General features: G+C 41.6%; 1 protein-coding gene across 1 annotated transcript; it reads right to left on the bottom strand.

The window, feature by feature from the left end:
- Positions 1-1,158: 1,158 nt before the first annotated feature.
- GINM1 (glycosylated integral membrane protein 1) lies at positions 1,159-17,547 on the bottom strand. The gene is made up of 8 exons (XM_081187236.1): positions 17,388-17,547; positions 12,660-12,710; positions 11,994-12,090; positions 9,448-9,599; positions 5,360-5,516; positions 4,685-4,815; positions 2,489-2,652; positions 1,159-2,064 (listed from the first exon to the last, which is right to left on the bottom strand). The coding sequence occupies exons 1-8, from the start codon at positions 17,505-17,507 to the stop codon at positions 1,962-1,964; spliced, it is 975 nt and encodes a 324-aa protein (XP_081043362.1). The 5' UTR covers positions 17,508-17,547; the 3' UTR covers positions 1,159-1,961.
- Between the last annotated feature and the right edge of the window lie 250 nt (positions 17,548-17,797).

The following is a 17,797-nucleotide window of genomic DNA, read 5'->3' as shown; positions in this document are numbered from 1 at the left end:
TGCTTTGTGTTCTAGCATGGCAGTTATTTCAAAAATGGAATGCTTTTCAATGTAAAATATATGAAGGCATTCTTTTCATGTGAAGTCATAGGCTTGATAGCTACATGAACCTGCCCTCATGCTGAGATCACCCTGTGTTCTCCCATCTCCAAAGGTAATGCAGGTAGCAGCTAGGATATGGGTTATTTCAGTTGTTGCATCCTCCGTTATCTTTCTGGCACCAAGCAAATATATTTTTTTATTTCCCCAGGCCTTTTAGCTTTCATGTTATAAAGGCATTTATGTGCCATCTTTCAGCTGTAGAAAGAGCCCCCAAAGTAGCATTTGATCATTCAGTGGTGGTGCTTGGCTGAAGGTAAGGCTTCCAGCAGCAGAATAAGGAGCAAAGCAATTTCCCTTCCTCCCTCCAAATCTGCTCTGGAAAGTCCCCAGCCCTCCATACTAACTTAGGAGGGATGTGCAGGGGAGGAGATGCTGCTTCCCTCCCTATTCTGCTGACAGACTCCTTACGGTCCACTGAGCAACACTCCTCAACACAATCCTAAAGGTAAAGGTACCCCTGACTGGTAGGTCCAGTCGCGGACGACTCTGGGGTTGCGACTCTATAGGCTGAGGGAGCCAGCATTTGTTCACAGACAGCTTCCAGATCATGTGGCCAGCATGACTAAGCCGCTTCTGGCAAACCAGAGCAGCGCACGGAAACGCCATTTACCTTCCCACCAGAGCGGTACCTATTTATCTACTTGCACTTAGTGCTTTCGAACTGCTAGATTGACAGGAGCTGGGACCGAACAACGGGAGCTCACCCCGTCGCGGGGATTCAAACCGCCGACATTCTGATCTGCAAGCCCAAGGCTCAGTGGTTTAGACCACAGCGCCACCCGCGTCCCTTCAACACAGTCCTAAAGCTTTTTAAATCTGTGATTGGGTTTTTTATCTGCTGCTGAGAATTTATTTTACATTGCTGCTTTCTTTGCCTCTAAGCAGTTAAATACATCTGGTGTGTTTTTGTTAGGCATGTTCGGAGCAGTAATGCTGAAGGGTAGTGTAGCAACTCTGTGAAATAAACCACCCCCTGTAAAATATACGAAGCAAACCAGTTTTGCAAGGGTCGGGCCTTGCTGTCCTTGATAGACATGAATGATACAAGGCCTCCAGTTTCTCTCAACAGATAAGGATTTATTGTAAAGCTGTGATCGTACAAATCCATATGTAAAACAATTCTTAGTAAATCGGGATCTTGAAGACATTTTCTCTTGGGTAAGAGGCATTTATACTGTACTGCAACTTCAAGAAGTACAGTTTTACAAACACAACTTTTAGTGGGAAGAGGCCTTTTTTAAAAAATGACTGAATAAAGTGCTTGTAATGTTAGATTGCCTTTTATGCACCAAAAAGCACCGCACCAATACTGAATTTGTTGTAAGAGCAGGATGAAAGCTATCTCTCGACCTCTCCCATAAGGCACGCTTAAGGACAGCAGGCCTAAATTAGCTTTCCTTTTCTCACAGGTGTGTACAATCCTGTCCATGCTGTTCCATGTTGCTGGGGTCTAATCACTTATTATTTTCATTGCTCTGTGGAGCTTAAGGCTGCAGTCTTAATTATGTTCACGTATCATTACTGAAATTTCAGGATGTTTCAAGGCAGCAGGTTATTTAGATTAGTGTGGCAGGTTCATGCAACCAGTGTAGTCGGGATGATTTTATGAGGAGATGGGAAATTACTTCATAGAAGTTAGAACTTGCTGAAGTCCTTATGGAAGGAAACTGCTATTTCCCCCCCCCCCTTCTGTCAATAACTTATTAAGGTGGTTGAAGTGGAGATGTAGTCTTTGGGGCCTCTTAAAACATTTTAAAACATTGATAGTTCATAGTCTGTATAGGAAAGGGTACACAATATATTAAGAATCAAGTGTCAAATACCGTGTCAACAAATTCATACAATTAAGGTGAATGTGTTTAAATACATTTTTCCTCTATATTATCTGTCTTCTCTGGAATATCTGGAAGTAAGCTGATCCCGACCACAGGGACGACACTGAGATCAACCTGAAGGACTCCCCTGAAAAAGAAGCAGGTAGTCATTAAAATCTAGACTTCAGAAATTCAAGGTTTTTCTTACCAGTTGTCATGCCCAGGTTAACAGTGTTGTTTCAGCTTCAGAACTGAAAACTGTACAACAAAAACAAATTTACTTCAACAGATATGTAAGCATGGTAAGCTAAGACTGTTAAAAAAAAGTTTGTCTTCTGCGTTTATAGTGCCTATTAGGAAGAGCAACTGTTCAAAACAGCTGCACCTGAAATATAATATATTGACCCTTTTAAAACCATTCTTCTATAATATTTTAGGAGAACTACATTTGTGGAACTGGACTATGCTCACAAAAATTTAAGCAAGGAAAGAAAACAGTAGTCAGAAATAAGCTGCTTTTTTTCTGAAGTAACAGTTTGCTTCTACAGAATGAAATGTAGAAAGGCATTTACCTGGGTTCACATGAGGGGCAAAACACTTTTAAGACTTTGATGATTAAAGCTGCTCCAACAACTCCAACAACAATGACCAACATTAGATCAAAGAACACTGGAAAGGACTGCAGCCAGAACCTGCAGAGCTCTTTTCTCAAGTATTCCACCCACTGGCACATCACCTGCAAATGCAACAATACTGCTAGTTAAATACCCATCACTGATGCCCTGATCCACTCAACACAGAAGGTGGTATATCTGTTTCAAATCTCAGACCACAGATCCTCTTCGGAAGCCCAACTGCTCCAATTTAAATGATCTTTTTAGCTCTCAACCACTATTTATTTACTGATAAATAAACAGTGGGCTGACAGTAAAAGGTGGGCATGAGTCACTCTTAATAAAGCATCTTTCACATCCCATTGAGAAATTAAGACTAGCGGGGGCGGATCAGACTGGTGGCTCTAGCCCTGCACTCTATCCAACAGTGGCCAGTTTAGAGGTGAAGTTTGCAAACACCGCCTGACGGCAGCAGCTTTTTCCTCTTCTATGCCTTCAGCACATGATATATATGCTGAATCCACACAGATACTTAGATCTTAAGATAAGTGAACAAAAAGAAGATCATGGAAGGAAAGTTTCCCTTCCCCTCTCCCCCCCCCCCCAGTTGCCTGAAGCTTCTCAAATTCCTTCTGTGCTTGCCTCATAAACTTACACTTGTTTTGGCTGATTTTGTTTTGTTTCCCTCCTTTGTTCAAAAAGGGTACTAACTCGCCTTTGACTGCTTCCTTGACATTGCTATTTAACCACACTGGCGTTCTCTTGGAGTCGTTTGCACCTGTACATTTTTATCTGACTCTGTTATAATTATTGGGTGATACTGGAACAGCTCTTGATCTAGCAGAGGGGTCTGTTTATATAAGAGAAGGAGAAGTAATTGGTGCCAATTTACTACTTCTCTCTATAACCCCACCATGTCCCTCAAAAATCTGTTCCAGAGACTTGGAGGACCATTGGTGACAGTGTGGGAAATGGCTCTGGGGACTGCAGCAGTAAGCAGAATTTTTTTAACTTCCTTTGTAACTAACCTCTCATTTTTAGACACTTCCTCTTCTGAAATTGAATGCCACGCTACTGCGCTTTCTGGGCAAGCTTACACTGATTATGAAATGCTGAATTTGAGACACAAGTATTTATTGTATCTAGAAATTTGTCTTTTTATTATGACCTGCTATTTACCCAAAGTGAGGATAATTTAAGTTGTCCATTATCACAAGAGTTTCTCCTTTGGCTGCCTACCCGGCTTGTCTGTCTGAAAATCATCACCAGAGTTTTGGTCAGGAGCATAATAACATGTTCATAATATATTATTTTGGAGGCCTGGTATTTCTGTGACTGGATTTCTTCTTTTATGATTTTTATTTTATTGTATGTAATGTCCTCTTTGATGCAGACTAACACTACTCCAAGTGGGACCTGTGGATTTTTATACCCAAGAGTAGGAAATAGAATATCACCATTAGGTTTCTGATATCTTAACTATGTTTTAAATATATACTTTACTTTTCTTTAATTCCAGGAACTTTTAATTTGCTTATCTTGGATCTGAAACTTCTAGAATTAGTATACAAATACCAATACATTTTAGCTCAAGGTATAGATGTCTTTTTTTGCACACGATTTTGACTATAATACATTTGGTTATTAGTTTGGTTTCATGTTTTCTTTTTCATGTTTAAATTAACTTTTCTCTTTTGTGTTCAGTTACAGGGCAAGAAACATTCAGCTCCTTGATGAACATCACATATGTTCAATCATCTTGTAGAGCAGGAGGAAGACCATGCCCACAGGCCATGCTCCCAACCAGTAAGAGTTCAGCTGAATGTGTAAAAAAAGACACCTGTGCTCTCATATCCCAGGAGGAAAGGAGCTGAGAACACACAAGCTTGGCCTTGGGCATTGTGAATTCTCATCTCTGAAACGTGCATGTACGCCCAGCTCTTGGCCTTCCCTACCATTGGGGTTTTGGGTTGAAATCCCTTCTGCAATCAGAATAACTCTATGATATTTTTCGGAAAGGGTAGGGAGCAGTTTCCTCTGTCCCAGCAGTACTCTGCCCTGCTGTTTTGTTGTCCCCCACATAATTTAGGCTCCTGGAATGTCTCATGGGAATGTCCCACCCTACAATAGTGGTGTAACAGCAACAGAAAAGACCTTATAAGAGGATGGAGGCTCTGTTCTGAGAGGAGTCTCTGGCAACTTGCCAGGCATTGTCTCTTCGTCCACTGTAGTTTCTACTTGTCTTAGAAGGTAGTGACTGGTTGTTTGTAGTGGGCTTTCAATATCTATTTTTTAAAAAGAAAAGAAAGAGGTTAGCTTAACAAGTAGATGCCTCCCCACCTCCATAGATAATTCCAGGGGAAAGCAAGCAAGCAAAATAACAAAGTAATGCTACATTCTGAGAATATCCAAATATACTTGTGCATTTTGTTTCACAATACAACATACTAAAAAGAATGACAAACAAACAAATTTGACCTGCCTTTAAAATTGAGGAGTCAATTTCTGGCCATTTCCCATAAGACTTGAAAGACTTCTTAGCTGGCATTTTGGCTGATTCACTAGTTTGGGGATTGTTTTATCATTATTTGCTGCTTTCATCTTACCAAGTTGTTCTTAAATGATGCACACCACTTAGAACATCGGAAAAGCAGCCTATAGACATTTTAAAATCAATCAACTTAAAATAGATTGGATGTTCTCCCTTTCGGTGTATGGATACTGAAAAGTAATACAGGAAAACTTAAATGAAAAGGCAAAAAATTATGGCAACACTTTCTGTAATGAGGAAGTCAAACCGGTTTGTCAGAGATCAGCAGCACTGCATACCTTTTCCTGCAATGTTTGGAAGTGTGAACAAGATATCGTTGTCTCTGGGGATGGAATACAGCATGCTCTCCTTCAAAGGAACAGTGTAATTTGAGTGCCTAAGGACTCTTAAGTCCTTTACCAAGATGTCTATTTCAGTCACTTCATCTTGCTGAACCTGCAAAAGAGAAGTATAACTATTTATGAGCAATCCTCTTGAAACCAGAGCGGTAGGTGCTTTTTTGAAATGGTGAAAATAAAAAGGCAGATGTATAAAAGATAAACAGAATGCCAAGATGAAAAGTCTGTTTGATTTAGGAACGTAGGAAGCTGCCTTATACTGAGACAGACCAATGGTCCATCTAGCGCAGTACTGTCAACACTGACCAGTAGCCACTCTTCAGGCAGGAGCCATTCCCAGCCCAAACTGGAGATGCTGGGGACTGAACCTCATACCTTTTCAAGTAATGCAGATGCTCTACCAGTGAACCATGGTTCTTCCTCGTTAAATAAAGATTCCACTCACTGTAGCCCTTTTTGGAGTCTCACTAAAGAGATATTAAGGTGAAGTGCAGGATGTGATATCGACTCTCTTCTAAAGAGCAACCCTGTTGAATTGTCTCTTTAAATTTGAAGGTTCATTATTGTTCCACAAGATGTGTATTTCTTTAAGGGCCAGAGCAAATAACGTGACCTAGTTTTACAGCTGTGAAGCAGTATAGCAGGTGCTGTTAAGTTCTGTTAATTAAGCTGTGTCAGCAATTGGGTATAGTATATAAAGAGCAGCACCTAGCTCTCTCAGTACCCTGGTGGTTGGGTCATGCTTATTGATATATTTAATGTAAAAGGAGTTTTTGTTTTTGTTATTTAGCTGAAGTTATTTTGTGTTCCTTGTAATGTGTGGTCTCCCCAACAAGCTTTCTACAGTGCAACTAATCTGCAAATAGCCAACAAACCCATGATCCTAATCTTTCATTAAAACATTACCAGGAAATGGGGCCTACCCACTACAACATAAACATACTGAACATCATCTCTCTAGAATGAGGGCCAATGTGGGGAAGTATGAAAAAGCAGCAGTGTCATGTGGTATGGGAATGCTGTTTTGTTTTAAAGTAATTGAAGTAGAGAATCGCGAATAATTCTGTGCCAAATATTAATTCCTGTATGAGCTGTCAGTTTCATCTGATGATCTAAATGCTAGTATTTCGTGCATCTGGCTAATAGAACTATCCACAGAACAACATATGTTAGCTGTGGCCTAACTGATGAAGAAAGGAGCTGCCTCTGTTTGACTGGATGGGAGGGAATGAATGAATGGCTTGCTCCTTCCCCCTCCCTTCCAAACGATGCTCCCATATGTGGACATGACTGACCATGAACACATCAATTCCTGGAAAGTTCTGCCTCCTGAGTTCCAAAATCATGGGATGGAAGGAATCTGCCCCTTCATTCTAATCCAAACACAGGACCCTCTACCACCACGACTGCACTCAGATAAGGAAGGAATATCCCAGAGACTTAAATAATGGCACCCTTTTATTTTCAGTTCTGTGAAACTGGAAAAATATATAGTATAAGTTGCCTTATACCGAGTCAGATTATTTGTCCATCCAGCTCAGTATTGTTTACAGCTATCATAGTGCCTGTCAGATCATAGCTGTCAACTTTTCCCTTTTCTTGCAAGGAATCCTATTCGGAATAAGGGAATTTCCTTTTAAAAAAGGGAAATGTTGACAGCTATGCGTCAGATGTTGTTGGGCTCCAGCATGGCCAATGGTCAGGAAAGTTGGAAGTTATAGTCCATGGCATATGGAGAGTAGCATGTTAACTGCTCGGTCAATACTGACTGGAAGCAGCTCTTCAGAGCTGCTGACACCAGTGATTCTCCAGCCTACCTGGACTGCACCCATCTCCCTAAAATGTTTCTGCCTCTGTGTGGATTTGAACCAGTAACGTCCTGAGCTTTTCTATGGTTATGTTAACATACAGCCCCACAAAGTTCCCTTTTCTGATCACTCATAACAATGAAGTTGCCCTTTCAGTTGCCACCAAGTGTTGGGCTGATTTTCACAGGGGCTTTTTACCAAGGCCTCAAGGTGTTTCCCACCCCCACCCCCAAGTTGTCACTATAAAGGTGTAGGATTTTTGTTGTAACATGCCACATTCTGAACTCAATGCAGAATAGAATTTGTCATTCTGCTGTGAAGTCTTTATGCCGTTTGTTGCTTGCAACAGTGTGGTGCAATTTACAAAAGTCCATGGGGATAAAAATGAGACAGGCCTCTTGTGAATCACGTCACCTGGAATAGTATGGTAATGAGAAATCTTTAATAAATGATGTGTAAACTCTACCAAGTGTGATTAATAGGAAGTAATCTGAATCAGTAGAATTTGTTTCCAAAGTGTCTGTTGCTGTTATTTCAGCTTCAGTAATTGTACTTAATATCCTGACTGGTTCTCCCTTAAAAGGGAAGAGAAAGAGCAGGCATATGTATTTTGAAGTATTTTTACCCTACTCTTCAGCTGAAAAAATGTATTTAAACAAACTAATGGCTGCATTTATCACACTCAGAAATAAGCAGAAGACTGAGTGTAGTGTATAAAACAATGGGAGTGCTAAAAATAACACAACACAGACTTACTGGGCAACAATTCCCCATTATGCATAGAATGCAACTGGATGGGGAAAGTTCTCTAATGCTGGAATTCAGAAAACAAAACTTTCTAAACAAATCACCAATCTATTAACTCTTTAGGAGGAGATGGGATGCCATGAGTGCTCACTGAATAAGTCTTGGCACCAAAATTAGAGCACCGTCATATATTAATTACAGAACTGGTTTATTTTCCTGCCCTTTTGTCACTAGTAATTCAGATCATACTACCTGATGCCAACACTGACATGATGAGTTGTGAAGGGGGGGTGGAATCCAATCTGACTGTAAAGTGCTAAACCCTAACAATTTAGAGACATGTCAATGAAGAGGAATGTAGCAGGATGCCGTTTGTTGATGTAAGTTTTATCATTCAGCCCTCTGCCAGGCTTTCAGGTGCCCAAGCTGGAATGCTGACATGATCAAGAATTACCTATCCACAGTGAAACTTCTGTTGAAACTTAGACTTGAGCATTGAACAGTAGAGTTGAAGCAAACAAATACCTAGTAGTTCACTTCACACTTAGTTCATTTCACATTTCTGAGCATATTGTATAAAACAATTAGAGCACTAAACACAATACAACACAGAATTACTGTAAACAGTACTGTACTGTACACAGTGGTACACAATACTCAACTGGGTGTGGCAAGTTATCTCATGCTGAAAATTTAAACACACCATACATTTTAAGTAAATCACCAGGATACCAGAACTATTTGAGAGGAAGAGTTTTGTCACTTTTATAGAACTCAGAACCCTTTTTCTTTGAAAGCACTGTTACTAAATGTGTGTGGCAACAAGAAGAAAGAGAGTGTCTCTTTTGACAGTTTCTTGATTAGAATCATTAATTTCTGCAGTACAGGAGTGGATTTTACAATAAGATCAGACTACAATTGAAAAGAGCTGTGTACTAGAAATTCTGTTAACAGGTATTAGGTCAATATCATTAGGTGACAGCAGCAGGGCTGGCTTTCCAATGGGTCCCAGTCTAGATGAGCCCTGTCTTCTCCCTGTCCCTGGAAAGCCCTGTTTGGTGATGATATACAGTATATATTGTTGTGGTGTTATGGTTTCTTTTTAAATCCTATTTGTTTTGTGGTTTTTAGTTCTTTTACTTATGTATATTTTAAAAGATATTTATTGTTGCTTATGTTACTCAAAATGTGGGGTGACTGCTGCTGCTGTTTAGTTTTAAATGTGGAATTTGTATTGCATTTTTTTTAGATTGATTCCTTTAGTAAACAGCTTCAATGTTTTTGTTTAAATACGGAGCAGAATATACTTAAAGTAAATAAATAATGTACTTGGGGTCCACTGCCCAAAGAGGTTAAACATCGGACACCGTATCATATCATACAGCTAAACTACCCATTCACGGTGGAACAAAGTGCTCCAATGAATTTAAAAACTGGACAACAAATATAATAATTTAAAGTGGTATGACTTACCCGTTTTTCATCAATTTCTGTCACTTCCTCTTGAACAACAATCAATCGCAAGTTGGATCTGGATGCCATCGGCCATTCGTGGACCATAATGCGAACGCTGACAATTCCTAATCGCTCCTCTTCCTGTAGTGTTTCAGAGTTACTACTCTCCACTATCAATGAAGAACTGTGTGTCATATAGTGGTTATATAGAGAGATATGATCTCTAAAAACAAGGTACACATAAATGGGTGATCCGTGCATTTCAGATTAGATTTGGCTCCTCACTGCACTGGAACAAAACTGCTTGTTGCTGGATTCAAGGCAGCTTTCAAAAGAAGTGGTCATGGGCCAAGAGAGTACAAAGGTTTTCCTGAATGCAAACAAGAATACTTTTTATCATCTGCGTATTTGTTTTCCTAAAGATCAAGTGGAAACACAAGCAGCCTCCTTCATTCCATAGGGTTCCCAAGAACTGAGTTCAGCACTGCATTCCCACTAAAGCTTGGACTTGTGAAAATTGGTAGCAGAGAAAGGGGAGCAGGTATAGTGTTCAGATAAGTGCACACAGCAAGTGTCTAGGTAAAGGTAAAGTACCCCTGGACGGTTAAGTCCAGTCCAAGGCGACTATGGGGTTGCAGCGCTCATCTCGCTTTCAGGCCAAGGGAGCTGGCATTTGTCCATGGACAGCTTTCCTGGTCATGTGGCCAGCAGGACTAAACCGCTTCTGGTGCAACATGACACTGTGATGGAAACCAGAGCGCATGGAAACGCCGTTTACCTTCCCACCACAGCGATAACTATTTATCTGCTTGCACTGGTGTGCTTTCGAACTGCTAGGTTGGCAGGAGCTGGGGCAGAGCAACAGGAGCTCACCCCATCATGGGGATTCAAACTACTGACCTTCTGATCGGCAAGCCCGAGAGTCTCAGTGGTTTAGACCACAGCGCCACCCGCGTGTACCATGTCTACCAAGACCAATCTCCCCATGACTTTTTGGCACAAAAATGAAGGAAAGCAAACGATAGGACACTTGCTTCCATTCAATCATCCAAACTCCCTGCCCCAGGGACAAGTACTATATCCTTGCTCCTATGGACATTTCTGTTAGGGAAGGAGCGGCTATCTTGCTGGCTTTGCACATGCATGCGTCCAACCCTGTTGGTAATATGTAGGCAGCTTCTATCCACAATACACAAGTCAAATCAGTCTTTGGAGTTTAAAACAAAAAAAATAAGGGCTTGTTCCAACTACCACTATTTTCTTCTGCAAGGATTGGGGTATTTAGTGTCAGTTGAGACCCCCTCCTACCCTGACCTCCCTCCATCCCTCCAGTAAGGCAAAGTGGATGTCTGAATGCATTGTGGGAAGTAATAACATGCACTCTTATTATACAACCCCAGAACCATTTTATATTATTATCTTGGAAATTTAACAGAAACTCAAAGGTAAGGCTTACAGAACCAACAGCAATTACATTTTATATTAAATCAATACAAATTTGTATTGTGATGGTTTGAGAGTTGACTGCATCTGAGTAAAGAACAGTGAGAGCGCATTTCTAAATATGTTTATTGAGACATATGCCCTGCTCAGTTCAAGAGAACCTACTTCCTTTAGAAGATCTATACTAATTTTTTTAAGCATAGGAGCACTTTTGCTGCATCCAAACCATGATGAGCCACTGCCTGGTCTCCTTAAAGTAAACCATGTTTAGTTATTAATGCATAATGTTTTCGGCTTTCAAAAGCCAATGCTTAAAACACATTAGCATGCCCTTAGTGCAAGAGCTGATCATAAAGGGTAGATGATCTCAGAACTTAACCTTGAGACCACCCATAACCAGTGCATCAAGAGACTACTCTGTGCATAAAATGTTCTTCCATGGAAAGTAATTGCTTTAGCTTCATTCATTATGTAAAATGTTGCCTGTACACCCAAATCAGGATGTTTCTGTCCAGGACAAAGCAGATTGGGAGGGGGTGGGGAAACAGTATTTCCATTTTCAATAACTACATTATAAAAATTACTAGGAAATCTTTTCTATCAAATCTCTAGTTCTAGCAGAGATTGAACTTAAACTAAGAAAGTCTACAGGAGAAGAAAGTGTTTTGCAAAGATTATCGGAAAGACTCTCCCAACATTCTATTATTATTCTTTCTTTTACACAACTGTATCTGGATATATGCCAGTTTAAGAAAGGAGACAGACAGGACTTATCAGGGTGGAGTCACATCCTTGCATTTATACTGCCTAGTCTACGGCACAAATTCTTTGCCTTTAACAAATAAATTAACTGAACAGGAACTTCGCTAACTGTTCCAGAAAGGGAAGGTTTGAACTCATTATTTTTTATGGGCAGAATATATGAGCACTGTGGATGAGAAATAGAGAGGGCACTCCATTTCATATTTTTTCTATTTTAAATATACCTTAACAGTGGAGATTTATTTTTAACAGTACAGATGTGTATATAGTATAGTGTTACTTATTTATTATACCATTATTCATGAGTGGTGAACTGCATGGAAGCACACAGCACAGGTAAGGAATTAAACAATACTTACATATTAAAGTCTGACATTTAATCCGAGCAACTCCACTCTTCAGCGGAAAGTCATTTACATACACCTGACCATTTACATAGGTAATATTAAGGATGACCTAAAGAAAATAACAGAATCAAACATGTTAAATGTCCACATTTTGTAATACAAGGTCAAGCACAATTGTTAAGATTATTTGATCTAAATAATCATTTTAGCAATTACCAGAATTCAGACATTAAGAAGTTAAGGCTGCAATCATGGAACTGACATTCAACTGGTTATGGGATGCAGCTGGCACCAGAGGTCCCCCAGTACATGTTTGGAAAGCTCTGCAGGTGTAGATGTTTTGCTGGTGGTAGGGGTCAAAATGGAGTGAGCGAGGCTGAGGATCCACAGGATTCTGCATCCTCTCACCTCCATATTCCCTGGAGACACCCCAAAATGCTTTGCATAGCTACACCAGCCATTCAGTAGGCATACGCAATTCCCACTGATCACAATAATCTTTTAGGGGAGCAAAACAAGAAGTCACATGGTGCCATCACTTGCTACCATCAACGGTACCTTCTACTCTGTATCTATCACAGATTAGTTAGACCCTAAATACATGCTTGATTTCCACTGACTGATCACAATCACAAGATAAAAGGCTAAGCTAAAGCAAGTACAGGAAGTCTGACATACCTGCCCATCCCTGTTGTTTTCCAGCATTGTAACTTTAATCTTGATGCTTTCCTGCAAGTGTGAGAGAAGGAGGAAGAGGTTTCAAAGAAAGAAACATGTTACAGATTCCTCAATATGGCATCAACTAGGTCAGTGTTTCCCAACCTTTTTTGGGCAAAGGCACACTTGTTTGATGAAAAAAAATCTCGAGGCACACCACCATTACAGCCCCGTGACGTCAGCGCGCAGCGTCACGCCGGGAGGGACGCACGAAAGTGTAAGTTTCAATTTTTCCCCCTCCCCCTTGCTGGGGAACCTCCAAGCTTTGGGGGTGGGGGGGGAGGAGGCAGCAAAGCGAGGCAGGAAGGAGAGCGCGGCTTAGCTGGGTGAGCTTTGGCAGGGGCAGGGAATGAGAGCCGCGAGGCGGGCGCTGCGGACGGAGGCGCTGCCCGCCGAGCTCGCAGGCAGCCAGGCAGGCAGACGGCGAGAGCCCCGCGCTGGGCGGCCTCTCCTCGCCGCCGCCGCCCCGCCTCTCACCGCCCGACTCGCCCGCCTCCCTCCAGGCAACATCTCGCGGCACACCAGGCAACATCTCGCGGCACACTAGTGTGCCACGGAACAGTGGTTGGGAAACACTGAACTAGGTAGCTGGTTCCATTTCCAGTTCCAAAACCCTTTCCAATACCAGTTTTAATCTATCAGTGTTTCTTATATATTCAAAAAGTAGAGTATAATTTTATAAAAACTAGATAACGGACCTTTAGATTATGAAGAACTGAATACAACCAAGTTTTCAAAAGCTGTGAGATCTAGCAGTCAGTTGATCATGGTGTGGTTGGTAAAAAAAACGTATAATCTGATGAACAGGCACCAAGTTACTTCCACTTTCTGCAGTTTATCCTGATCTGTGCCCCAGATATTGAGTAATAATAAACATTGCATTCTACAATGCACAACAGGTTCTCATCTGAGTTGCTGGAATAGGTTTTTGTTTTTTAAAGGGACCCCTGACCATTAGGTCCAGTCATGACCGACTCTGGGGTCGCGGCACTCATCTCGCTTTAGTAGCCGAGGGAGCCGGCGTACAGCTTCCGGGTCATGTGGCCAGCATGACTAAGCCGCTTCTGGCGAACCAGAGCAGCGCACTGAAACGCCGTTTACCTTCCCGCCGGAGCGGTACCTGTTTATCTACTTGCACTTTGATGTGCTTTCGAACTGCTAGGTGGGCAGGAGCAGGGACCGAGCAACAGGAGCTCACCCCATTGTGGGGATTCGAACCGCCGACCTTCTGTTTGGCAAGTCCTAGGCTCTGTGGTTTAACCCACAGCACTGGAATAGGTATTACACCAGTTGTATTCCATATCTAGGTTTTCCTATATTAAAACAACTGTCAAAATGATGGTATATTAACTATATCCTTATTTGTTGTGTGTTCACATTATCCTTTAGCTCATGTGTGAGGAACTTTTGGCTCTCCAGATGTTGCAGTGCTACATCTCCCACCATCCCTAGCCATTGGCCATGATTGCTGGGGTTTAACAAGCCAAAGGTTCCCCACACCTGCTTTATATTTTAATTAAAAAAATTAAGGCAACCAACTGCTTATAAGCTATATATATGAGAACACAGTGCATGAGAGTGCCATGAATAGAGAGCACGTGCCACACTGTGACAAATGTCTAACTTATCAAAAGTTTAACCAATACTTTACTTCTGCTCTCTGCCTTACAATTCAATTAGCACCAGAGATGGAATCCAGATTACTGCTGGCATTTATATTTTCAGGAAAACAAAATAAAAAGCTCTTGGGGTGGTTTGCAGCTAGCAAACCTAAGTTTGCATAACCTCTCTGGTACTCCTTCATTTATTTATTGTTTATTTGTTTATTTGCATTTATGTCCTATCTTTCCTCCAAGACGCTTAGGAGAATGTGCATGATTTCCTAACCACCAAGAAGAGCTGGGCGGAGTCCATACCGTGATACTGGTTTCTTAATTTTTGACCTGGCAATTTATCACAAATCATGGGGGGGGGGGTGCATGCGTGCCCTATGCAAAAAACACAATGTGGGGGAAACCGTGAAGCCAGCCAATGCCTCTACATAGCTCCATCCTTATTTCAGACATTGTGATATATTGGTATATTGTGATGTTGAAAACCAGATATCACCCAGCCCTACCACCAAGCTCATTTATCCTTACAATAATTCACTGAGGTACAGCAGTTTCAATGAACATCTTAGGTCTGAATTTTACCAAATGTATACTAGCCTGCATATGTGCTTCAGCTGATGGTATGCTGGCTTTGTATGTATAACCTGGTTTATATTTCCTTTAACTGTCACCCCGCCCAGCACTCTTTCCCCTCCCCTCCTTTTATGCTGGCACATATTGTGAATGTTGTGATAAAACTTTAAATAATAAAAAGTACAAATCAATAAAAAACAGTACTTTTCACATTATATTATTTTCACACACACTACACATCTCTTGGGTGTCCCAGCATTTTTTGCCCTGCCAAATACACACACTGCATGACTGGGTAGAGTATTTCTTGGGTGCACTTAATGACCCTTCAGTTCAAAACTCTCTATTCCGCAAAATTATGACAAAAAGGCCAGAGTTCACAATGTTCCCTTTGTGATGAATGCAAAGAATGACTAATTTCGACAGAACAAAGGGGGGGGGGAGTCAACTGTGGAGCATATTCTACGTAGTTTAGAAAAATTTCAAGAAATTGTGCAATAGTGGTCATGTAGGAGGATTGCACCATAAGCAAATGACTGAACAGACATTTTATTATTTTGCCTTTCAATATCTTTCTTTCTTAGTCCTTTCCTCTAACAATTTTTCAAGAAGATATATTTCTAAAATAATTGTATTCTGAGGGTAAACTTCTACCAGCAGGTTGGTTCTAGTGGTGCAATAAGCCTTTCTGGAGGCTTTAAAATATAAGATGTAAAGATTACATGTTGAGGGTGAAAATGAGAATTCTTTGGGGAAGAGGGAGGTAGGGAAGTAGTAAAACAACTGAAGGAAGATCATTCCAGATTCATGGAATGAACACTAGCAGTGTTTTGCCTGAAGGACAGAACTTCTGAGCACTTTCCGCTTAGATATTCTCCTGTTGATTTTATAGTTCCTAGGAATCACTGAGATAGCTATAGAGGAAAACAAATCACAAAAGAACCTCAAAAATACTTCTTTTGGGCAGTCCAGACCCTTAGCAAGTCATGAACACCTGTACTGATCAAAATCTTTTTACCCTTATGTTTATGCAAGCAGCATCTACTTCTTAGGGGTTATTAAGAAATAAGTGCATTCCTTATATCAAAGTTTTATGATGTGTCAACTATTCCTTTGCTCTTTGTTCATTACGTACCACAAAGACACAGAGGGTGATTCTCCCATTTCTACTATTTCTTGCAAGTAGCCATCACCTTAGTAGTGAAGAGAATCACTACCGGAAGAGTAAATATGCACCACTCTTATAAAGAAGAGTCCCCAGACTCTTGCACCTTCCTTTTCTAAAATAAAAAATGCTTTCAAAAAGCAAAGTTATTGACTTTTCTAGTACAGCATATTCATGTGAAACTTCAGTTCATTCATAAACGATATAAAAAACATAGAGTGAATGTGTGTCTTATAAATGCTCACTTGATGTATTTACTTTGCTAGTTCTTCATAAAGTGGATCTTTCCATATACTACTCCATCACACTGAAAACCAGGGATAAAGTTAATCCAAATCTAATCATTGCTTGTTCAAATGTTTGTGATGGAGATTTTGGGTTAGCTCTCTTAGCAATTAGCTAGCTATCAGAAGTTGAATGAAGTAGCATCTTAAATGCTTGAAAAGGACACTGTACCAAAACCACTCCTGTGCTTCAAGCTAACACAGCTATAACATGTGATTAACTTAAAGAAACTACTAGTAACACCCACAAATCACAGGATTTGTAACACCTACAAATCACTTAAACATTCCTCTTTATTTTCCACTCAAAAGCAATTTGTTTTTGTTGGATAGCTTATCATTAAAGGCTTCCGCACAGAAACAGTTGAGAATATCATGCTCTTCTCTCAACGCAGACCACATGCATTAAAGAAAGCACTCAATCCCAAAGTTCAAATCAGACAAATAAAATCTAATCTTGGTGTTACCTAGCTCAATGGACATCATGTATTCTCACCGCATATCCATTCGGTCCCTTGCATATGCCTGTGTGCATATATAGCAAGCACGCAGCTGACCTACTTCATACCAAAATCCAAGCCACACAAGGCCTGATGCCACATCTTATGCAATTCTGCATACATATTAATATACAAATCGCTCCTTCCCGGGGCTGGGGTGGGGGAGGAAGAACCCCCCCAAAACACCTTCAAAGTGTACAAGCCTGAGCATTTCACACAGGTGGGCACTAGGGCACCATTTCGGGATGTCCACACGAAGCTCCTGCACGTCACACTCAGTCTTGCACACTCCCACGGCACCTTAGACAAGACAAACAATGCAACGCCGCCGCGCCTATCTACAGCAGCATGTCGCTTCCTTACTCCGAATTAAGGGGCAGATGAGCACGGAAGATTAGGGGCCAACCCACTGCATTTCTTGTTTCTTGGTTTTATCGGACTCCTCCAAGGGGTCCACTTTGCTCGCCCCTCTTCCCCACTCCCTCCGTGTACTCTCCGTCCTGGTGCCGTCAGAATAAAGATGAGGCTGCCCGGAGACCCTTCCTCTCCCTTACCTGGCTATCGAGCTGGGAGAAAGCGGCGGTCGGCTCCGGGGCGGCCAGGCAGGAGGGCAGCAGCAGAAGGAGCCCCGGGAGCAGCCGCAGGAACTCGCGTGGCCCCAGCGCCGCCTCCATCTTGGGAGCCGGGAATTAAAACAAAGTGAAACATCAACAAAGCCAGAGGAGGCGGCAGGCGAAGCAGAGGCGGGGAGGAGTCCGGCAGGGGAGGGGAGGGGAGAGGAGAGGAGGAGGAGGAGACGGTAGCAGCAGCAGCAACAACAACACAACCGGGAAAGATGCAGGATTAGGAGAGGTGCTGCTGAGGGCAGGAGAAAGGCCGTGTCAAAAAGGTTTCCCTTGGGAAAGGCTTAGGAGTTGGAGCCAAACAACCCAGAGGAGATTTGCGCGGGGGAAAGAGCAACCTG

Source organism: Podarcis bocagei, assembly GCF_964188305.1.
Source record: "Podarcis bocagei genome assembly, chromosome: 3".
In the NCBI taxonomy this organism is placed as follows: Eukaryota; Metazoa; Chordata; class Lepidosauria; order Squamata; family Lacertidae; genus Podarcis; species Podarcis bocagei.
Note: the sequence above shows the minus strand (reverse complement) of the source record. Positions and strands in the feature narration are given on the sequence as shown.